This window comes from Notamacropus eugenii, chromosome 7 (assembly GCF_028372415.1).
Source record: "Notamacropus eugenii isolate mMacEug1 chromosome 7, mMacEug1.pri_v2, whole genome shotgun sequence".
NCBI lineage: Eukaryota > Metazoa > Chordata > Mammalia > Diprotodontia > Macropodidae > Notamacropus > Notamacropus eugenii.
The window spans coordinates 100164161-100188688 of record NC_092878.1 but is presented as its reverse complement, the minus strand read 5'-3'; the positions used below and the strand labels follow the sequence as shown (position 1 = coordinate 100188688).

Here is a 24528-nt window from a genome sequence, read left to right as displayed (position 1 = left end):
ATCTTTCAAATAAAAGACAATGTTCCCTTGGAAGTGGATTTTACCACTCCAGAATGGCTTTCTTTCTAAGGACTGATTCTCAATTCTTAGGGAGAACTGATTCTCCTTAGAAGAGTTACAGTGATCCAGAAGGTCCCTGTGGTATAATTTCAGCTTTTGCAGAATTTCCCATGGCTGATTTTCAGCACTTACTGCTTTTCCATCATTTTGGTGATTACTCCCCCAGCACGGACTGACGATTTTATTGGATACAGAAGAGGCTGAGCTGGATTACATTTCACTGAACAGCCACACAGGCTGTGTAAAAACAGGATGTGCAATGAAACAGTCTCACCTAACTGACCTGGCTGTATTAAAAACAGCCAAACCTCTTAGTTTGACAGAACTAGCCATCCTAAAATTGAAGAACAGAGAACCTTTTTTTAAACCAAAATTAAAGTCTTATAAATTTATAAAGGAGCATCACAATAAAAATGGATTTTTGAAGCAGCAGATGAAAAGTTTTGCAGGTTTGAAAGGTAAAGGGTTCCTTCCTATTTTCCACATGAACATAAAGGTTAAATTCATTAAATGTTGAAGAAGTAGAAAGTTTCTAGAAGTTAATGAAAAAGCAATCTTTTCTATAATGAACATACCTTCAAATTACAGAGATCAGCACAAGGATGCCAATGAATTTTTTTTAAAGAGAGAAGATAGTGTATATATTGGAAAGAGCATTGAATTTAGCACTGATTTGGATCCCAGCTTTCTTATTTACTAACGGTGTGACACTGGGCAAGCCAGCTAACCTCAAAAATCTTGCCTTATCTATAAAATAAGTATAATAATACTACTAGTAGTAACTTGTTGGGTTATTATAAGGAAAATGCATCATAATTCATATGCCACTATATAAATATGACATTTTAATTGTGTTGCATTGTCTTTCAATTCTGGCTTTTCCTTTCTTTCCATTCTTTTCAATTTCATATTGTCCTTCTATATCTCCACATTCAACACCTCCTCTCCCATCCCCATACTATTGCATTGGTTAATCCTCCTCCTAATACCTGAAATTTTCTCCCTCCTAGTCTCTGAGCCTTAGCATCCCTAACTTCCCTTGAGACTTAGATCAATTGCCATCAAGGGGGGCTTTTTCTAGTTTGCTCAACTGATAGTGCCCTCCCCTCTAGGGTAACTTTCCATGTATCTTGTATGTTCTGAATTATATATCTTTGTCTCCCCCACTCAGCTGCGAGATCCTTGAGAGCTGAAACTGTTTTTACTTATATATGTATTCTCAGAGCTTACCATAGTGCCTAGCACATTTGGCTTTACTGATTCTTAGAGCACTCTTGCCTGCATCTCTCATTTGATGGAAAGGGAAATTTTTGCCACCAAAGTCCTTGGCACAATCAAATCATTCAAAACCAGAAGCTCACATGCTTTCTTTCAGTGGAAATGATACCAAAGAAGAATCATTCTCACCTGATTTGTCACTGTGCTGTAAGCACAATGGGATGTTTCCATGTCACTTGAAACTGAAGCTTATGAAGCATTTGCTATTATAATAGAATATGAACTCCTTGAGAGCAAAAAGTGTCTTTTTTTTCTCTTTTAATTCTCAGTGCTTAGCAAAAATTGCTTTGCATACAGTAAGTATTTAATAAATGTTTTAATAATTTACTCCTTGATATCATAGCTATTTATCTTTTTTTTAATTTTTTTAAATTAAATTTATTTATTTAACTTTTAACATTCATTTTCACAAAATTTTGGGTTACAAATTTTCTCCCCTTTTATCCCCTCCCCTCCCAAACACCAAGCATTCTAATTGCCCCTATGACCAATCTGCTCTCTCTTCTATCATCCCTCTCTGCCCTTGTCTCCATCTTCTCTTTTGTCCTGTAGGGCCAGATAGCTTTCTATACCCCTTTACCTGTATTTCTTATTTCCTAGTGGCAAGAACATTACTCGACAGTTGATCCTAACACTTTGAGTTCCAACTTCTTTACCTCCCTCCCTCTCCACCCCTTCCCTTTGGAAGGCAAGCAATTCAATATAGGCCAAATCTGTGTAGTTTTGCAAATGACTTCCATAATAGTTGTGTTGTATAGGACTAACTATATTTCCCTCCATCCTATCCTGTCCCCCATTACTTCTATTCTCTTTTGATCCTATCCCTCCCCATGAGTGTCGACCTCAACTTGCACTCTCCTCCCCATGCCCTCCCTTCTATCATCCCCCCCACCCTGCTTGTCCCCTTATCCCCCATTTTCCTGTATTGTGAGATAGGTTTTCCTACCAAAATGAGTGTGCATTTTATTCTTTCCTTTAGTGGAATGTGATGAGAGTAGACTTCATGTTTTTCTCTCACCTCCCCACATTATCCCTCCACTAATGAGTCTTTTTCTTGCCTCTTTTATGAGAGATAATTTGCCCCATTCAATTTTTCCCTTTCTCCTCCCAATATATTTCTCTCTCACTGCTTGATTTCATTTTTTTTTTAAGATATGATCCCATCCTCTTCAATTCACTCTGTGCACTCTGTCTCTATGTATGTGTGCGTGTGTGCATGTGTGTGTGTGTAATCCCACCCAGTACCCAGATACTGAAATATTTCAAGAGTTACAAATATTATCTTTCCATGTAGGAATGTAAACAGTTCAGCTTTAGTAAGTCCCTTATGACTTCTCTTTGCTGTTCACCTTTTCATGGTTCTCTTCATTCTTGTGTTTGAAAGTCAAATTTTCTTTTCAGCTCTGGTCTTTTCATCAAGAATACTTGAAAATCCTCTATTTCATTGAAAGACCAATTTTTCCCCTGAAGTATTATACTCAGTTTTGCTGGGTAGGTGATTCTTGGTTTTAGTCCTAGTTCCTTTGACTTCTGGAATATCCTATTCCATGCCCTTCTATCCCTTAATGTAGAGGCTGCTAGATCTTGCGTTATCCTGATTGTATTTCCACAATACTTGAATTGTTTCTTTCTAGCTGCTTGCAATATTTTCTCCTTGACCTGGGAACTCTGGAATTTGGCCACAATGTTCCTAGGAGTTTCTCTTTTTGGATCTCTTTCAGGCGGTGTTCTGTGGATTCCTTGAATATTTATTTTGCCCTCTGGTTCTAGAGTCTCAGGGCAGTTTTCCTTGATAATTTCATGAAAGATGATGTCTAGGCTCTCCTTTTGATCATGGCTTTCAGGTAGTCCCATAATTTTTAAATTGTCTCTCCTGGATCTATTTTCCAGGTCTGTTGTTTTTCCAATGAGATATTTCACATTATCTTCCATTTTTCCATTCTTCTGTCTTTGTTCTGTGATTTCTTGGTTTTGCATAAAGTCATTAGCCTCCATCTGTGCCATTCTAATTTTGAAAGAACTATTTTCTTCAGTGAGCTTTTGAATCTCCTTTTCCATTTGGCTAATTCTGCTTTTGAAAGCATTCTTCTCCTCACTGGCTTTTTGAACCTCTTTTGCCAATTGAATTAGGCTAGTTTTCAAGGTGTTAATTTCTTCAACATTTTTTTGGGTCTCCTTTAGCAGGGAGCTGATCTGCTGTTCATGCTTTGACTTCATGTCTCTCATTTCTCTTCCCAGCTTTTCCTCTACCTCTCTAACTTGATTTTCAAAATTCTTTTTGAGCTCTTCCATGGCCTGAGCCCATTGGGTGGGCTGGGACACAGAATCCTTGATTTCTGTGTCTTTGCCTGATGGTAAGCATTGTTCTTCCTCATCAGAAAGGAAGGGAGGAAATGCCTGTTCTCCAAGAAAGTAGACTTCAATAGTCTTATTTCTTTTCCCTTTTCTGGGCATTTTCCCAGCCAGTGACTTGACCTCTGAATATTCTCCTCACACCCACCTCGACTCCTGATCCTCCCAGCCAGTGTTTGGGGTCTGAGATTCAAATGCTGCTTCCAGCCTTAGGGCTTTTGGCAGGGGCAGGGCTGCTATTCAGTGTGAGATTAAGTTCAGGTGGTCAGGTTGGGGCAGGGCCGCCTCTCAGGCTCAGTTCCCTCAGGGGGTTTATGCACAGACCTTCCACAATGGATCCAGGCTCCCGCCCGCTTGGGGAGCCCCAGTCTGCAGCTGCCTCTCAGCTTCTACCTCCCGGGGCGGCCTCAATTATGGGGGCACCCCACTCCGCTCTCGACCCGTCAAAGAGACTCTCTCACAGACCCCCGTCACCTGTGAGTGGAGGGACTTGTGAGGCCACTGGAGATCCCGTCCCTGAAGCCTGCTGGGATCTGTCTCTCTTGGTGCCGTGGCCACGGCCGCAGCACGTCTGGGCTGGGCTCCACATCTGCAGCGCGACGGACCTTTTGCGAGAGGTTTGCAGGTCCCTCTGTGGGTGGAGGGACCCACGTGGCCGCTGAAGATCCCGTCCCTGAAGCCCGCTCGGATCTTTTCCTCTCAGTGCCGCGGCCGCGGCAGGGCTGCACTCAGCTCCCAGTCCCGGCGCCCAGTCCGCAGAGTGAAGGACCCCCCGTGAGAGGTTTGCAGGTCTCTCCGGAACAGAAATCTCCCTCGCTCCAATATTCCGTGGCCTCTGGGTGCAGAATTCGCCATGAGTTACTTCCCTGTAGCCGTTCTATGGGTTGTGGGTTCGGAGCTATGCGTATGTGCGTCTTTCTACTCTGCCATCTTGGCTCTGCCCCCCCCATAGCTATTTATCTTGATTAGTCAAGAAACCAATAAGCATTTATTAAACATTTCTGTATTGCAAGTATTCTGCTAGGCACAAGGATATAAACACAAAGAATTAATCTCTACTCTTAAGGGACTCCCATTCTAATGGGAGGAGGCAATGTGTACATATGTAACCATATACAGAGTAAATATGAAGAGAACACATACAAATAAATACAGAGCAGTTAAATACAAGATACTTTGGAGGATAGAGTATTAGGAGATGGAGGCATCAGGAAAGGTATTATGTAGTAATGATGTTCAAGCTTCCACCCATAACAAAAATGCTTAATAGATTCAATATTAATCAGTATGGTGGGATTCAAATATTGGCTCTGTTACTTATTATCTTTATTCTCTGGGCTTCAATTACATAAATTGAAAGGACTGGACTAAGTGACTTCTGAGGTCCCTCCACCCTCCAGGTAGATGAACCTAACTGTTGAGTTGAATTACACTATTTAACATTTTTCTATCACCAGAATATCTTACAGTCCTTTTTTATGAGCTATTGCTATGAAATTGTTGTCATGAATATAATCTATAACAAAGAGAAGTGTCATGGGAACGTCTGCTAAATAATCTATAATGTAGAGGAAAGAAAGGAGCATAAAGTAGGGAACTGATTTGAAAGGGGCACCCTCCTGGGCAAGCCTATTTATTTTCCTGTACCCCCCCCCCCCACACACAATCAACCTCACTACCTAGGTCTATTCACTTCAATTCCTTAGGCATTCTGAGATTTCACCAATTAGAGGTTCACTTTAGAATAGCCTCTGGGAGAGTTGAAGGGTCAATAGTCAGTTATACATTAATACAAATTATATAGCTTAATCAGACTATGTTCTTCTTTCACCTGGGGGATATCATCTGTGAATTTTGATGAGAATGGAGTAGAGAAATCAAATTAAAGTAGGGAGAATTTAGGCGACTAAGTTAAGCCTGTGTGAGATGCCACAGTAGAAGGGGTAAGGTCCACAGGAAAGGTGTATAGGGAGAGGGGTGGAGTGTAGGGTGTGTTTAGGGAGGACCAGTACCTTTGGTGTGATGGCTGCTAAGCCCTTTTTAGGGCTCTTTCCTCCATTGGGTCCACGTAACTCTCACCTGTGACTCCAAGAAGCTGCAGCATGCACAGCAGCCACACCTTGGTAAACCATTTTGGCAGAGGGTCCAAACCAGGTTGAGGGTAACCAAGGGTTCTCAAACCCATTGGTGAGTTAGGGGGGTGTCTACCCCAAACATGTGAAGATTTCATCTGGTGGAATGGGCAGATGAAAATAATTTGTTCCAATGGCCATGAAGGCAGATGAAGCAGGCAATATGGAGCACTACAGCTTGGTTAGACACCAAAGACACCAAGGTCATCCATGGCATCCTGAGCCATTGCCAGCCATCTTGACTCTTTCCTGTCACTGAACTATAATGACTCTTGAGGAGAGAGTTAGGCACAAATCAAAATACATCATCTATATCATTTCACTATTATGTCTCAAAATCCTGTGGCAACAGGCAACTGATGAAGCAGCAGGTGCAGATACATTAGGAGCTGTAGTCACAACCCTGCACATAGGTGGCCCTGGCCATAGGTTCGTTTTTTACTGAAAGCAGCAATGGGACTAGGCAGCCTTTTAAGGATTGTACTACTCACCTCCTGGTGTGAGGAAGGGGGCTAGAAAAGGTGCCCTAAACATTGCCTGCTTACCCAACCCTGGCCTAATTACCACGGCAGGCAGGGAATCCCATGATGTGGTCGAAACACACAAAAAATATGAAAACATCTGCAAAGATGATTTCGCTCACCATCGGGACATGGAACGTGTGCACACTAACAGACAACACAAAATCCAGTAGACCTGAAAGAAGAATTGCTCTTGTTGCAAGAGAACTCAACAGGTATCTCATCCAAATAGCAGCCCCGAGTGAAACAAGGTTGGCAAATGGAGGCCAGCTTACTGAAGTTGGAACTGGATACATCTTTTCTGGAGGAGGCATAGTGAAGGGAGGCACCATGAAGCTGGCGTGGGTTTTGAAATCAAAGCTAATCTAATCAGCAAGCTGGTATGCCTGCCAAAAGGAGTGAATGACAGGCTCATGACAATGCAATTGCCACTTGCAGGAAAATGCCATGCCACCATCATCAGTGCCTATGCTCTCACCATGACAAACCCTGATGAAGTCAAAGAAAAATTTTACAAAGACCTAGAGACACTTATTGTCAATGTGCCAAAAGAAGACAAGCTTATAATTCTTGATGACTTTAAGACTAGAGTAGGCTCAGACTACTAGGCTTGGCAGGGAGTCCTAGGGAGAAATGGAGTTGGAAATAGTAACAGCAATGGTCATTCACTGCTGAAGACTTGTGCATCACATGACCTTCTCATCACCAACACTGTCTTCCATTTACCTAAATGCAATAAAACTTCATGGATGCACCCTTGTAGCAAACACTGACATCTAATAGATTATGTGATTGTAAGGAGAAGAAACAAACAAGATGTGAAAGTGACAAAGGCAATGTGTGGTGCAGAGTGCTGGACTGATCACAGACTTAACCTTTCCAAGCTAAATATTTACATTCTTCAAGAGCACTGCCCCCCAAGGCAAAATGACTACCAGAAGAATTAATACCAACAAATTAGAGCTCTTCTCTGAGCATGAATAATTTGCTGCTGACTTGGAGGGAAAGTTGAGCCAACACACAGGTGGCAACAGCGGAGCAGAAAAGGAGTGGGCAGGTCTCAGAGATTTGGTGCACAACACTGCATTTGCTCATCTGAGTCAGAAAACTCACAAACACCAAGACTGGTTTGATGAAAATGATGGAGAAATTCAGAAGCTGTTAAATGAAAAATGAGAACTCCACAGGATTTACCAGCAGGATAATTCATCCACCTCTAAGGAGGCAACATTTAATTTCATCAAAGACAAAGTACAAACAAAGCTTAGAGAGATGCAGGATTCCTGGCTCAGTAAGAAGGCAGATGAAATTCAGTTTTATGCTGAGAGTAACATTCCAAAATGCTTTTATGATTCCCTGACAGCTATTTATGGACCAAAAACTTATAGTGCTTCACAACTACTCAGTGCTGATGGACCCACATTGATTAGTGATAAGGACATGATCCTAGAGAGATGGGCTGAACACTTCCATAGCGTTCTGAACAGACCATCATCAATCAATGCTGAGACCATTGACCGTTTACTTCAGGTTGAAGTCAATCCCTCCTTACCCGAATGTCCAACTGAAGAAGAGGTTTTGAGGGCCATTAGACTGCTTTCATGTGGTGAAGTACCTGGTGCTGATTTCATTCCAGCTGAGATTTACAAGATAGGGGGATGATTGCTCATATAAAAGCTGGCTGAAATTTTCCAGGTTTATATGACAAAAAGAGGTTATCTCTGAGAGTTCAAGGATGCCTCCATTGTCCATCTGTATAAAGGTAAAAGGAATAGATTGTCCTGCAACAATCACAGGGGGATCTTTCTCAGTCATTACTGGCAAAATTCTTACTAGAGTGCTCCCTAATAGGCTGATCCTTCAGTTGGAAGATGGGCAAATACCTGAGAGTCAGTGTGGCTTCAGAAAGGTCTGAGCAACAGTTGATATGGTGATACCTGCCCAACAACTCCAGGAAAAATGCCAGGAACAGAACAGAGGTCTGCACACATTTGTAGATCTGATCAAGGCCTTTGACACTGTTACTCGTGAGGGCTTATGGAAAATTATGTCAAAATTTGGTTGTCTGGAGAAGTTTATCAATATTGTATGTCAATTTCATGATGACATGTTTGCCTGGGTTCTGAATAATGAACAAAGCTCTTGTGCCTCCCCAGTAACCAATGGAGTGAAACAGGGCTGTGTCCTTGCTCCCATACTTTTTAGCACGATGTTTTCAACCATGTTGTCAAATGCTTTCAATAAGGATGAACACAGCATCAAGGTCGACTACCTTACTGATGGTAAGTTCTTCAATTTGTAAAGGTTATAAGCCAAGACCAAAGTGGAAGGAGTGTTGGTGCATGATTTTCTGTTTGCAGATGATTGTGCATTCAATGCAACCTCTGAAGCTGAGATGCAACAAAATATGAATCAATTCGCTGCTGCCTGTGCTAATTTTGACCTAATAATTAACACTAAAAAAACACAGGTGCACCATCAGCCATGACCACACCAAACATATGTGAACCACTGGTTACAACAAATGGAGAAGTTTTGAATGCTGTGGATAAATTCACTTACCTTGGTAGTGTACTTTCCAGGGATGTACACATTGACAATGAGGTTGATGCATGCATTGCCAGACTAGCTCAGTGCTTGGGAGGCTCCACAGAAAGGTTTGGGAGAGAAGAGGTGGTAGACTGACTACCAAACTGAAGGTCTACAGAACCGTTGTGCTGACTTCATTGTTATATGCTTGTGAAACATGGACAGTCTACCAGCACCATTCCAGGAAACTGAATCACTTCCATTTGAACTGTCTTAGGAAGATTCTGAGGATCACCTGGCAGGGTAAGGTACCAGACACTGAAGTCCTTGCTCGAGCTGAACTGCCAAGCATTCAAACTATGCTTCAGAGAGCTCAACTCTGATGGGCTGGCCACGTTGTTTGAATGCAAAATGTACACTTGACAAAAAGACTATTTTCTGGAGAACTTGCATGGGGCAGGTGATTATTTGGTGGTCAGAAGAAATGATACAAGAACACTCTCAAGGTCTCTCTCAAGAATTTTGGATTTGACTGTGCAACATGGGAGACACTGGCACAGGACTGCCCAGCATGGTGTGCCCACATAAGAAAGGTTGCTGTGCTCTTTGGGTAAAGCAGAACTGAGACAGCACAAAGGAAATGCAGGATGTGCAAATTTGGGATATCTACCCCAAATATTCATACAGACTATTTGTGCCCAACCTGTGGTAGAGCATTCCAAGCTTGTATTGGTCTGATTACCCACAGTTGTACACACTGAAATTTCACTTTACAATGGTGATATCATTTTGGTCTTCTTTGAAGATGAAGGACAACAACCAACCACAGGGAGAGGGTCAAGAAGAGGTGAAAGAACAGCACAAGGAGAAAAGTGGGTGTCAAATAAACTTTGCCTATTTTAACCTTTTGACTTGGGCTGGCCTGGTCAGATGTGGATGAGGATGACGTTCTCTTCTTACGGCTTTTTCTTAAATCACGTGACCCTTGGACATAAGATGATACTAGTACAGTATTTTTATGGGAAAGTATACCCTGTGTTTGAAACAACTGACTTACAAATAAAAAGTTAGAGCAGAACTTGTTCATAAATTGGGAACTTTTTGGATAGAAAAATATCTGGACCTGCAGTTTTTTAGAGAAGGGTTCAACAAGCCTGTATTAAGCATTTACTTGGCACTGTGTTAGGAAATGGGAATTCAAAAGTGAATAACAACGTAGCTGGTGCCCACAAGAAACTTAGTTTCAAGGAGGGGAGGGTATACGAACACATGCAATTCATACAACATGTCATTGAATGTAAAACAGTAAGAAACACTATTATAGGAAAACTGAAGGGAGGGCACTATATTCTATTGATTAGATCAAGTATCTAACATTCATGGAAAGGATGACACCTGAGTTGGGTCTTGAAGTATTTCAACTAGTATTTGTAGGCACCTACTTAGTGCACAGGGGAAGCTAGGTGTTGAGCAGATAGAGTGTCATATCTGGATTCAGGAAGACTTGAGTTCAAATGTGGCCTCAGATACTTACTGTAACCATGGGCAAATCACTTAACCCCTGTGTGCCTCAGTTTCCTCATCTGTAAAATGAACTGAAGAAGAAAATGGCAAACTACCTTATTATTTGCCAAGAAAATTTCAGTTAGGGTCAGGAAGAGTTGGACATGATGAAAACAACTGAACTACATCAAAGTGTATGACTTCATGCTCATTTACATTTCTTTAAGTTTTGTTTCCTTATCACATTCCTATGGAATAATTGGCCCAGATTATTGACTTGCTATTTAAGTGGGACAAGGCAAACACACAATTTATTCTGTTTTTCTTGAAAACAAGAAACCAAATAAAAACAAAAGTAATTAAATTCCAACGAATAGTAATCACTGTGTTTTATAATACAACTGAGACAAAAGGAATATTGCAAAACTAGTTACATTCAAATTGAATCTGAAAGGCTTATATGATAGTCTGCAAAGGACCACTGCATCCTAATTTAGTCTACTTTCTGTTATTTACTCTGTTTCTCTTTAGTAGAATATATTTTGCTTGCAGATGTTGCTTAAATTTCAAAGACAAAGTTAAAAATAATGCATCTTCCCAGTGAAATTTTTTGCAGGTTTTTTTTTTTGGAGGGGATATTTTCATTGTTGTTTGTATCAGATGGGCGTAAATAATAAATCCCATTCAGTTTTATAAAATGCTTTCCCTACAACCTTGCTGTAAAGAATTGGATTTGGAGTCAGAAGACTCAGATTCAAGTTCTAGTTGTGACACAGAGTAGTGGAGCTAAAGAAATGCTATATATGGAACAGAGAATCTGAGTTCATAGGCTCATAGGATCTGAGGTTCAGAGCTGGAAGTCCAATTTTCCCATTTTTCAGATGTGGAAACTGAGTCCCAGAAAAGTTAATTGATTGGCTTAAAGTCACACGGGTTAAGGACAGGGGTAGGATTTGAAGCCAGAGTCTTTGACTTCAGGCCAGTGCCCTTTGTTACATTATTTGCAGATTCTATCACAATGAAGGGCACTGCATAGAATGCTAGATTTGGCATCACAGGATATGGATTCAAATTCTGGCCCTATTACTTTGAGCATTTTTTTTACTGACTAGAATTTTTCTTCCTCCTTATCTCTGCCTCCCAGCTTCCCTGACTTTAAGTCTTACATGATGAGGTTCTAGGTGAGGTATTCCCTTTCTTCTAAGAGCTTAATTTGTTCACAATTTTCTAATATATTAAATGAAGTTGGACTAGCTAACCTCTAAGGTATTGAATGGGGGTAGAGTGGATGATACAGTATTTATTATTAATGACATTGCTCCTGAAGGCAAAAATTAATCATTAAATTAAGAAGAAATTCATTCCAAATCAGGTGAAATAAAACTGAGTTTGCCAGTAAAACTTGTTGACTTTGATCTACAGAGACAGGGTGGGTTTTTATAGGATGAGGGTTGTTATACAGAAATGGAAAGCTCTGGGAAACATCACCTCCCTAACCATAGTTGTGGGGGAAACTGTAAAGCCACCACCATAGCCAAGAGAAGAAGAACTGCAAGCAAATACCTCAGCCTAATTCAGAGTAAAACAGGTAGAAGAGTCAGCAAATGACAATAAATGGTTTCTCTGTCATTCTAAAGTCCTTCCCAACTCTTACTTGGAAAATTGGAGGAAAAGGGATTAAATATCCACGAAACATTTATAAAATGAGCAATTTAAAACCCCTTTTAGTCCTAAATCCGTGGTCCTACAACTTTGTGAATCAGAAAATTGAAAATGACAAAAAAGTCTTTGGCTTTATTGGAACAAAAATCTTCACTAGTGTGAAATGGGTTTCTTTTTTAACTCAGGTTGTTCTTAGATGGTTACTGGAGTCCATGGGAGGAAACCCCACCTCTTGAGAAGAGAGTGGGATTTATTTCACTTTTTCTGTAACTGTTGGTTTTTCAGGACAAAGGACAGCAACTCCAATTTTTCCTCTATCACAATCTTCCCTCTGACAACATTTTGGTGCCATTTTTCTGTACTGCTTTCTGCCAAGATGCTACTTTCCAGTCAGGTCAACTCCTCAACTACAGAAATGGAAGGCTCTGGGAAACATTATCTCTCTAGCAAAGTTGTCAGGGAAAATGGAAAGCCACCACCACTATTGCCAAGGAGGGGAAGGAATGCCTGGTTCATCTCAGCCTGGTTCAGAGGAAAACAGGTAGAATAGTCAGCAGATGAAGATAAGTGGTTTCTGTATGACTCTAAAGTTCTTTCCAACTTTTAATCTAAGATTGTATTACTTACTAGCTATTTCATTATGGGTTAGTGATTTAACGTGCCCAGCCTTCAGTTTCCTGATTTCTAAAATGAAGCAGTGGAACAAATGCTCTCTAAGATCCTTTCTGGTTTTACTGATCTGATACAATTTAATCATGATCCTATATAACATGATATTCAAACTTAGGTCTTCCAATTCCAATTTCAACAGTTTAGTCATTTTACCAAACTACTTCTGGTCAGTGTTTGAATTTTTCATATTCATCTTCAACTTATTCCACCAGATCACTACAAAACCTAGTTACTGTGAAAAACAATTTGGGATTTCACAAAATAGACTTAGTTAGGTTATAAATAGCACTCTATGCAAAACTAGAGTTTTGTGAAGCTTAAAGCTGATTGTTTCTTTATGCTTTCAAAGAAAAAGGTAGGCTCAGATTCAATCCAGCTCAGACTCTGTCTAGCTGGGATTCTATCTGGCCCACTTGTGAATACAAGCGTTACAAATACTTAGGCTCCTTAAGAGGCAACCCAATTAGGTGAATCTTTAATAAACTTTGTTTTCTTTGGCTTTAAGAAGGCTTGAGTCGAATCCATTTGAGCACGACCGGGACTGTCGGTATTTGGGGTCCCCCATCACCCCTAAACCTCATCATTTATGGTTCCCTGACCAGGAAAGCTGCTACTCTCAAGTTCTTCTGCTCAAAATGGAAGGTATATAAGCCTCCCTCTCTCTCTGTCTGCTACTTGCTCTCCAAGCACTTTGGAAGCGGAATTTCAGACCTGGCTTCAGGTCCCCGTATCAGACAAAGTCTCTGAACTTTCTGGGCACTAGAGAGTTAGCTCAGGTTGTCAGTCCATTGCTTAGGCAGTGGACCTGGGCATAAAGTGGGTGCCCAATTCTCTGGATTTCCTGGGCGCAAGGAAATCGGGGAAAAACTCAGTTGTGTGCCTAAGTCTCTGAACTTTCTGAGCCCTAGAGAGTTAGAGACTCAGGTTGTCGGTCGAGTGGCTGTGTTTGAGGCCATGGATCTGGGCATACCCACCAAAGCACAATTCTCTGAACTTTCTGGGTGCTAGAAGGTTAGAGAAATGTCAGTTAAGGGGGTGCCCAATTCTTTGGGTTTCCTGGACATAAGGAAATTAGGGAAAACTCGGTTATTTTTGTCCTCTTGTGTTTTTTTTTTTTTCCTCAAGGCTTACTTCCATGTCCTCCTTTAAGGAGGGGGGGACTTCCAGCCTCACAGAAAAAAAAAATGGGTGAAAATTCATCAATTCCAAGAAATTCGCCTTTGGGCTGTCTTTTACAAAATTGGAAAAAATTTAGCTTCTCTAAACAACTTAAAAAGAAAAAGTTGGTATTCTTTTGCAACAAACTTTGGCCTCAGTATCACCTGAAGGACAACGAAGTATGGCCCATGTTTGGGACTTTACAATGCCTTACATAAGGGCCTTTGTTAAACTCTCTCAGGACCCCATTCTCAGAAAAGATTGTAAGATGCTTGTAGCTAGAGCCGCCCCACAAAAAGGAAATGGGGGTGAATTGGATGTTTTGGATGACCCCCTGTTTATGGCTCCTAGGGGCTTGGCCTCACTTCCTCCCCTATCTCCACTCCCAACCCCCACTCAGTTCCCAGCCACAGGGCTTGCTGAGGTGCCTTGCTCTGCAGCCCCTCTCACTGGGGCAACCTTCACTCAGACCTCAGGCCCCACCCCCACGGCAGTCTGTACAGTATCACTGCCTGTAACCCACCCCTCCTTGGGGACTTTACCTCAGGCCCCAACTATGGGCCTTACTGGGGTGCTTCGCTCTGCAGCCCCTTTTGCTGGGGCAACATTCACTCAGGCCTTAGGCCCAGTTCCCATGGCACTCTCTGGGGCATCTCCCCCTTTGATCCCTACTCTTCCTCAGGTACCAGCGGATCTTTCGCCTTGCCAGCCAGATCCCCTGGCCCTGCAGCCTAATCCAGTTCAGCAGGCATTCCCCAGTCCCTCCCTCACAAGAAGTGGGACTTCCTGTCTTCCTCCACAAACCTCTGTCCCCATTGGGCCATCAGGGCTGTTTCCCTTGAGAGAAGTGCCTACCCCACCTAGTGGGACAACTAGGATCCCTGTTCCGTTCTCTTTCGGATCTCACCCAGATTAAAGGGAAACTGGGGAGATACTCAGAAGACCCCACTAGGTTTACTGAGGGTTTTAGGGACACATCCCTACAATTTGAACTTTCTTGGAAGGATCTGCATATTCTTTTCTCTGTTGTACCACTGAGGAGAAGGGGAGAATTTGGGAACATGCTCAAAAATTTGGGGATCGTATGACTAGCAATAATCCCATAAAATACCCCCCAGGACCAGCTGCTGTTCCCACAAGTGACCCCCAGATGGGACTAACAAAAGAGTAAGGACAGGGGAAAGACAGACCTTATGGTAATTTGCCTGTTAGAAGGCCTAAAAACTGCATTTCAAAAACAAGTAAATTTTTCAAAAATTAGGGAAATTACTCAGGGAGAAAAGGAAAACCCTGCCCTTTTTCAAAACTGGCTAGTAGAAACTATTAAAAAGCATACAAATTTGGATCCTGACTCCATAGAAGGGGCAGCAATCCTTAACATATATTTTATTAATCAGTCTGCCCCAGATATTAGGAGGAAACTGCAGAAATTGGCAATGGGACCCCAAACACCTCAGGCCCAGTTACTGGAGATGGCCTTCGGAGTCTTTAACAACAGAGACCTTGTTGCAGCAGAGGAAAGAGAACAAAGGAGAAGGGCCAGGGCCAGGGAGCATGCTCAATTCTTGGCTGCTGCCTTGGCCAGGAAAAGACTCAGGGAGCACCCCTCCAGGGCACCCCCTTGAAGGAAGGTTGGCTACTTGGGCAGTGGGGAAACCTGGTTTCGTTGCCACAAGGAGGGTCACTGGTCCAAGGAGTGCCCCTCCAGGGCGCCCTGTCGGGGACTGAGGCCCCCCACCTGTACCTCCTCTAACCTGCTTGCTTTCGTCCCGCCTGAGAAGAAAAACCGCACCCCACGATCCCGTGGAGAGATAAGAGAAGGGACTGCCTGAGGCTATGCAAACATACCAATGCGGGACCTGGTGAAGCAGTAGATGTTATGTAAACACAGATAGCCAAAGTACGATGTCCTAAGATAGAGCTGGCCCACCACGGAATTTGCTTGGAATCTCTTTGTCTTTTCTCTATATAAGTTTGCAACCCTGATAATAAAATCAGACCTTGCTTACCACCCCTTTGGTCTCACTCCTCTTTTCACCCATCCCCTTCAGGTAGGCGTTCTCCTCGATCCCCCCACTCATACTGGCCCTGCAGGTCAGGGCAAGTGGCGCCCAGACGTGGGGCTCGAGGTCCGGACTTCTGCCAGGCGGACCAACATTGAGAGACGATTCGTCGCGACCCCTTCCTTCTCATCGCTCGTGAAGAGCCCCTGCGTTTTGGTAAGTTGAGTTTCGTCCGCCTCATTCTAATCATGGGTTCCAACCTTTCCAAGGAACAGGTCTTTATCCATGACCTTAAGCATGCCCTTAATGATAGAGGAGTTAAGGTTAAGAAAAAGGACTTAGTGAACTTCTTTCTTTTTGTTGATGAGGTCTGTCCCTGGTTTATTGTTAATGGGCCGGACATCCATCCGGGCAAGTGGCAAAAGGTTGGGAGAGAGCTTAATAAGAAATTGCAAACTGAGGGCCCGGAGGCCGTCCCCCCTTCTGTCTTTTCCTATTGGGGAATCATTAGAGACATAGTGGAATCCGCCTCCAGAGATCCGGGTGAGCGACAGCTCCTTTCGGTGGCAGAATTTTGCTTGCGCCCTTTGTCACGGGCCGCCTCTGTTAAGTCACTAGAGCGCCCCTTACCACGGGCGGCTCCTGTAAAATCACTACCTTCAATAGCCAAAAGTCCCCCAAGGCCCCCGTCCGTGGTCATTGATATTCCGCCAGAGCCACCAAAGCCCATTTATCCTCCCCTCCCTACAGGGCCCCGCCCTACAACCGAGTCCCTAACTTTCCCTATTATTACTAAACACAAGACCCCTCCCTTAAAGAATCCTGACCCTGATACGTTAGATCCTGGGGATGAAGCGGAACTTGAGGATGAGGCCGCCCGATATAATGATCCCGATTGGCCTGCTCTTCAACATTTGCTTCCTCCTTACTTATCCCAAACCTGCGCCCCTGTACTTTTGCCCCCTGTTCCCACTCCCTCGGTCCTTACCAATGCTAGACACCAACTTTCCACCCAGGTTAAGGAGCTCCGAGAAGTCTTAGACCTACAAAAGCAATATGTACAGCTCTCCTCGGAGTTGAGTTCCCTGCAGCACTCCCTCCAGAGCTCAGTCATTCTTTCTCCCAGTAAGCCTCAGTCGACCAAGGACCCGTCCAACAGGACTGGCGCTAAGACTAAAAACTCAAAAGAAGCGCAGCCCATGATGTTCCCCGTTATAACTCGGTCCCGCCGACTTGGGCCCCCACAAACCCCTGGGGCGGGTGAACTTACAGACTCCTCCGCGAGTGAGGGAGAGGAGGAGGAAGAGGAAAAGAATAAGGAGGAGGAGGAGGAGGAAGAGGAGGGAGAAGAAGGGCAGAGCAGTAGGAAGGCGGAACGGGAATGGCCGGAATACCGAAAATTGCATTTCAAGGGGCTTAAAGATCTCAATGCCGCTGTTAAGGCATATGGCCCCAATGCTCCTTTCACCCTCTCCGCCCTTGAGGCCATGTCCCGTGGAGGGTATCTTTTGCCTGCGGAGTGGCTCCGCGTGGTTCGAGCTGTTCTCTCACGGGGACAATTTTTGACGTGGAAAGCCGACTTCTATGATCGTTGTCAATCCACGGCAAAGAGCAATGGGAAGTCCCCCAACTCCCCCGCTTCAAAATGGACCTATGAAAAGCTGAGTGGTCAAGGCAAATATGCAGGTGAGGCCAAGCAACGCCGCCTTCCCATAGGCCTCTTGGCGCAAACCGCCAACGCGGCATTTGCCGCCTGGCGCGCTTTACCAACCCCTGGTTCTCCTCTTGCCCCGCTTAATAAAATAATACAAGGGACTCAGGAGGACTTTTCTGAATACGTTAGCAGGCTCCTGGAGGCCACCGAGCGGACCCTCGGTCAGGAGGCCTCTAAGGATCAGCTTGTGAGGCGTCTGGCATATGAGAACTCCAATACTGCTTGTCGCTCTGCCTTGCGCGGGAAATGGAGGGATAAAACCCTAGAGGAGATGATCCGCCTCTGCAGAGACATAGATCCTTTTACTACGAAAATATCCCAGGCTGTACATTTAGCTGTCGGGGCGGCTCTCCAGCCGGGGGACTCCCAGAAGGAGTGTTTCCGCTGTGGGCAACCCGGTCACTTTGCCCGGCAGTGCCCCAGCTCGCCAGATACCCCCCCTCCTCCAACCCAAAATAGGGGTTCTCAACCTTCCACCCTCTGCCCCAGATGCAGGAAAGGGAAGCACTGGGCGAACACTTGTCGCTCCGCGACAGATGTCAATGGCCACCCCCTGCAGGGAAACGGCCGGAGGGGCCAGCCCCGGGCCCCCCAGCCGATCCCCGTCCCGCGGGCCTCGGGGACCAGCCCGCCCACACCCAACTCTACAGAGCCACTTCAGGAAGCGCAGGGGTGGACCTGTGTGCCGCCTCCACCACAATATTGACCCCGGAAGGTGGGGTGCATATAATTTCTACAGGCATCTTTGGCCCCCCGCCCCCCAATTTTTATTTTTTTATTCTTGGTCGTGCTTCCACTACTATTAATGGCCTTCTAATCCACCCCTCCATTGTTGACGGTGATTATATGGGGGAAATCCAGATACTTGCTTCAACCCTACAGGGACCCCTCACTGTCTATCAGGGGCAACGCCTTGCACAGGCCCTCCCGCTCCCCCTACAAACCCCATACCCTGCCCTCACCACCGTTAGAGGCCACTCCAAGCCCGGGTCCTCAGACATCTATTGGGTTCAGGCCATTTCCCAGGACCGCCCCATGCTTACGCTTACCATTCAAGGCAGATCTTTTGAAGGAATATTAGATTCCGGAGCTGACTCAACTGTTATTTCAAAAGATAGCTGGCCGCCTTCTTGGCCCCTTCAACCATCCATGACGCACTTACAGGGCATAGGCCAGTCCCATTATACTCTACAGAGTTCCCAATGGTTGCCCTGGCAAGACAAGGAGGGAAATAAAGGGACTGTCCGGCCTTTTGTGGTCCCCGGCCTACCTGTCAACTTATGGGGAAGGGATATTCTTTCTCAGATGGGGATAATTATGTGCAGTCCAAATACAGTTGTAACCCGTCAGATGGTCTCCCAGGGATTTCTCCCAGGGAAAAGGCTAGGCAAAAGAGGGCAAGGACAACCGTCCCCAATTGTTGCTGAAGGGAGGAAAGGGCGAGCAGGCCTTGGCTTTGAAGGCCCAGATAATCAGAACCATTTTTCGTGAGGGCCACGGGTCCTCCTGCACTCCAGGCAGATAGGATCTCGTGGAAAAATGACCTACCCGTCTGGGTAGACCAGTGGCCCTTACCCAAGATAAAGCTGGAAGCAGCGTTCGCTTTAGTGCAGGAGCAATTAGCTGCAGGGCACATAGAACCGTCCACATCCCCGTGGAACACGCCCATTTTTGTTATCCAGAAAAGGTCAGGTAAATGGCGGCTCTTACATGATTTGCGGGCCGTCAATAAAACTATGGTTCCTATGGGGGCCCTTCAACCTGGGCTCCCCTCTCCTGTAGCCATACCACAAGGTTTCTCTAAGATTACAATTGACCTTAAGGATTGCTTCTTTTCCATTCCCCTCCACCCCTCCGATTGCCAGCGCTTCGCTTTTAGTGTTCCTATTACCAATTGTGTGGGCCCTTCCCCGCGTTTTCAGTGGAAAGTCTTGCCACAAGGCATGGCTAATAGCCCTACGCTGTGCCAAAAATATGTAGCACAAACAATTGACCCTTTTCGCTTGCAGTATCCCAAGCTTTATATCATCCATTATATGGATGATATCCTCCTTGCAGGTTCAGATGATGAGGAATTGACCCAGGTATCACAGGAGCTCATTAGGGCATTGGAAAATCGGGGCCTTAAAATTTCCCCCGATAAAATACAAACCTACCCCCCGCAGCTCTTCTTGGGGTTTGAACTTTTAACTAATCGCATTCTCTCCCAGAAGGTTCGCTTGCGAGTAAGTCACCTTTGTTCCCTTAATGATTTCCAAAAGCTTCTGGGAGAATTGAATTGGCTTAGGCCTTATCTTAAGCTCACTACGGGGGAATTGAGACCCTTGTTTGATATTCTAAAAGGAGACTCCGACCCAAATTCACCCCGTTCTCTCACGCCGGAGGCCCGTAAGGCCCTTGCCTTAATTGAGCAAGCTATTCATGATCAACATATTGGGTATTACGCTCCTCTAAAACCTCTTTGGCTCTTAATTTTTTCTACTGCTTTTTCCCCCACTGGATTATTGTGGCAGGAGCATCCGTTGTTTTGGATTCATATGCCAGCCACACCTACAAAGATCCTCCCCTCCTACCCGCATTTAACGGCTGGCCTCCTGCGCCTAGGGCGAGAGGCAGCCCTTCGGCTTTTTGGTCGGGAACCAGATCATATTGTCTGCCCCTACACCGCTTCACAGATTCAATGGCTGCTTCAGAATGATGACGATTGGGCAGTTAACTGCATTTCCTACCCAGGGATTATAGACAATCATTATCCCTCAGACAAGCTTGTCCAGTTCTTTCAGAAAACACCTGTTGTCTTCCCAAGGATTACCAAGGCGGAGCCCATCAGAGGCGCCCATTTGGCGTTCACTGATGGATCCGCCACAGGGAAGGCAGCCTTCAGTGTTGATGGAAAGGCCACCTCTTTTGACACACCCTTCATCTCTGCGCAGCTGGTGGAACTTGCAGCGGTCATCAAGGTTTTTGAATCTGTTCCGGGTCCTCTCAATATTTATACTGATAGCTCCTACATTGCACATTCGGTCCCTCTATTGGAAACTGTCCCGTATATTCGTCCCTCCACTAATGCGTCTCCTCTTTTTGCCACTCTTCAGCTTCTAATCCTCTCCCGCAAGCACCCCTTTTTCATTGGACATATTCGTGCCCACTCCGACCTCCCCGGTCCCCTTTCTGAAGGGAATGATCAGGTTGATCAGGCAACTCGTCGCATTTTACTTGCTCTGTCTACCTCTCCTGTTGCTGCTGCCACGCAAGCCCATAAGCTGCATCACCTTAATGCCCATACGCTTCGTCTCAAGTTCCCTATCACCCGGGAACAAGCCAGACAGATCGTGAAACAGTGCCCTGGCTGCCTGACTCTTCTCCCTGAACCTCATACTGGTATCAATCCCCGAGGTCTCATTCCCGGGGAGCTTTGGCAAATGGATGTCACTCATTACCTCCCTTTTGGTCGGCTTAAATATATTCATGTGTCCATTGATACCTTCAGTGGTTTTATCTTTGCCACCTTGCAACCTGGAGAGGCCACCAAGCATGTCATTAATCACCTCATTAGTGCCTTGGCAGTCCTCCCGCAGCCCAAAATTCTTAAGACAGATAATGGCCCCGGCTACACCAGCTCTTCTTTCAGATCCTTTTGTACACAACTACATATTAAGCATGTAACTGGCATACCCTATAATCCTCAGGGGCAAGGAATTGTGGAAAGGGCCCATCAAACATTGAAAAACATGGTCCTGAAATTACAGTCAGGGGGGGAAGTTCTTTATCCCAGAGCTGGCAATGCCAAAACGTTGCTCAATCACGCCCTTTTTGTTTTAAATTTTCTCACCCTTGACGCTGCGGCAAAGAGTGCAGCAGACCGCCTTTGGCATTCCTCTACGGCCCAAACCTACGCTCAGGCAAAATGGAAAGATCCCCTTCTTGGCAAATGGCAGGGCCCTGATCCTGTGTTAATCTGGGGCAAAGGCCATGCTTGTATTTATGATTCAAAGTGCCAAAATGCTAGATGGTTGCCTGAAAGGCTGATCAAGTTGATGGACAAGCCAGATGCTTACAATACCGTCCAGGGGACTACACCTCCCTGAGACACATCTGTTTTTCTTTTCCTGTTTTTCAGGAGATGACGCAAAGAACTTTTCGAAAATCCCCTCTGGAGTGGCTTGAATGGAGTCCTCCCATATCTCCTCCCTCTCCTTGGACCCTTGATTGGTCTCCTCCTACTTCTTTCTTTTGGGCCCTGGGCTTTTAGTAGACTAACCTCTTTCATTAAAACGCAGATTGAGGCTTCTCTTAAAAGCCCTATCAATATCCATTATCATCGCCTGGCACTTCTGGAGAACCCTGCAGACAACGAGGAGGACGGACTTCAGTTCTCCAAGCTTGTGCAGTCAGAGTCCCGTTGCATGCGGTGGTGGAAGGCCTTTAGGGAATAAACACGGAGCGGCAGCTGTGAGAGTGCCCATGACGGGAATATTGAGGCCCCATATATCAGGATCATAGGCGCGGCTGCAGTTGTTCCCTATGACGGGAGTAGAGCAAGGCCGTGGCTGTTCGGCCACGTAGATCCCCTTGCTTAGCCTAAGACAGGGTCATCTGCCGAAAAAGCGCTCTGAATATGGAAACCAGCCTCATAGCCTAAGACAGGCCTCTCACCCGCCCGCATATTTTAATTTCAGTCCGCCCGCATGTTTTAATTTTAGTCAAAAGGGGGACATGTCGGGGACTGAGGCCCCCCACCTGTACCTCCTCTAACCTGCTTGCTTTCGTCCCGCCTGAGAAGAAAAACCGCACCCCACGATCCCGTGGAGAGATAAGAGAAGGGACTGCCTGAGGCTATGCAAACATACCAATGCGGGACCTGGTGAAGCAGTAGATGTTATGTAAACACAGATAGCCAAAGTACGATGTCCTAAGATAGAGCTGGCCCACCACGGAATTTGCTTGGAATCTCTTTGTCTTTTCTCTATATAAGTTTGCAACCCTGATAATAAAATCAGACCTTGCTTACCACCCCTTTGGTCTCACTCCTCTTTTCACCCATCCCCTTCAGGTAGGCGTTCTCCTCGATCCCCCCACTCATACTGGCCCTGCAGGTCAGGGCAGCGCCCCCCCCAGAGGGAGCCCCAGGAACCAACGCCTGTGGAACCATGACCATGTGACCAGGAGGAACATTGGAGGAAAGATTGTCCCTCAGGTGGGAAAAGTGGTGGAGCCACCCCCCAGTATCCTGTCCTCCAGTCTTCTCAAGACTTGGAATATCAGGAAAGCCTGGGTGCTGGCAGTACTCCCACTTTCTCCACATCTCTCACCAAGCCCTGGGCAAAAACGAAGGCTGAAGGTAAGGTTACCCACTTTAACATGGCTAAATTCTCTGCTTTAACGAGTCATTCTGACCCTACCCATCCCTTGACCCCTCAGGTCATAGGCATTGAAGGGGAAACTAAGGAATGTCTTCAGACATACCCCCTCCCCAGCCTGCTTGAGAATCTGTTGTTTAAACTCTCCTTCCTTATGCCCCTCTCTGACCCTGCCCCCTTGTTGGGAAGGGACCTGATGGTGAAATTGGGGAGCCAGTTTTCTCTAGTTAAACCTCCCATCTCCCTTTTGCCTCTGTTCACTATATGTTCCCTGGTTTTCTTGAGAGTGTGGGAGACAGTCAGGCCAAATATTTGGGACCCTGGAATTCCAGAGAAAGCTACTTCTGCCACCCCAGCCACTGTTAGTCTCTCAGACCCTAAAGTGCTCCCCCATCTCAGCCAGTATTTGATTAAGCTTGAGACCTGGGAAGGACTACAACCTTTAACTGAAAAATTCCTTAAGTATAAAAGCTTTGTCCCTTGTTTATGTCCATGCAACACTGCAACCCTTCCCACAAAAAGGCCTAATGGAGAATATGTTTTTGCTTTTGAATGTACTTTTCCTGGGGAATCAAGTCCATATCAGCTAACCTGGACAGTTTTGCCCCAAGGGATTCGAGATAACCCTCATTTATTTGGCCAGGCTTTGGGAAGGGATTTAAGGCACCTGAAACTAGCAGGCAGTAGCTTAATCCTGTATGTGCATAATATTCTTATTTGTAGCCCCACGAAGGTGGGTTCTTTGGCTGCTGCCACAGAAACCCTTAATTTCTTGGGTACTCAAGTCTATAGGGTCTCTTTGAACAAAGTCCAGATAGCATGCCAGTCCATAAGGTATCTGGGCCATGAACTCACACCCACCTCTCTCTCTGAGAGAAAAAGGATAATCCTGTTTATCTCTGTTCCAGCCACTAAGAAACAAGTTCGAGTGTTTTTATGGATTCCTAATTTTGGTTTTATTGCTAAACCCCTTTATGATCCTACTCAGGGCATTGACTCAGACCCGGCTAAAGTTTTTGAGACTCTGAAAACTAATTTGACCACCACCGCATCACTAGACCTACCCAATCTGGGAAAACCTGTCACTCTGTATGTTGATGAAAGGAGAGGACAGCCTTCAAGATTCTTAACCCATTCCTTAGGACCTGATCCCAGGCCAGCTGATGTTTTTATTTACTCAAAATATGTTTTCCTTGTTCTGCATACCCATGAAGCAATCTGGAAAGAAAGGGGATATCTGACAGAAAAAAACTCCCCTATCAAACATGCCCTTCTATGTTTTGGCCTTGCCATAGTCATCTTTAATTCTCTCCAGAGAAATTATCTTTTATGCCAGGGAAATTGTCTTTTCTTTATACTCCTTTTGTACCCATTTGATGTGTGTTTGCCTAACCTCTTTGCCAGGTTTGTCTTTTCTAGAGTGCAAGCCATCAACTTCCAGATGATAGCCCATGCTACATACCAACCTCCATCTGAATCCAAGGTCTCCAGCCCACTGGACCTGGCACCACCCAGGTTCTGAAGTCGGACCCCTTGAACAGGACCCATCAAGGCAGGGACAGCTCTACGCCCCTTGCCAGCAGG

At 45.1% G+C, this 24528-nt stretch overlaps 2 protein-coding genes across 5 annotated transcripts in view; one reads left to right on the top strand and one right to left on the bottom strand.

Annotated features, from left to right (window-relative positions):
* TENM3 (teneurin transmembrane protein 3) overlaps positions 1–24528 on the bottom strand; it is a 3393579-nt gene that overhangs the window by 955309 nt on the left and 2413742 nt on the right. The window lies entirely within an intron of this gene.
* LOC140514720 (endogenous retrovirus group K member 10 Gag polyprotein-like) lies at positions 16119–22597 on the top strand. Its single transcript, XM_072625153.1, has 2 exons — positions 16119–17556; positions 21705–22597. Exons 1-2 carry the CDS (start codon positions 16119–16121, stop codon positions 21749–21751), a joined length of 1485 nt encoding a protein of 494 aa, XP_072481254.1. The 3' UTR covers positions 21752–22597.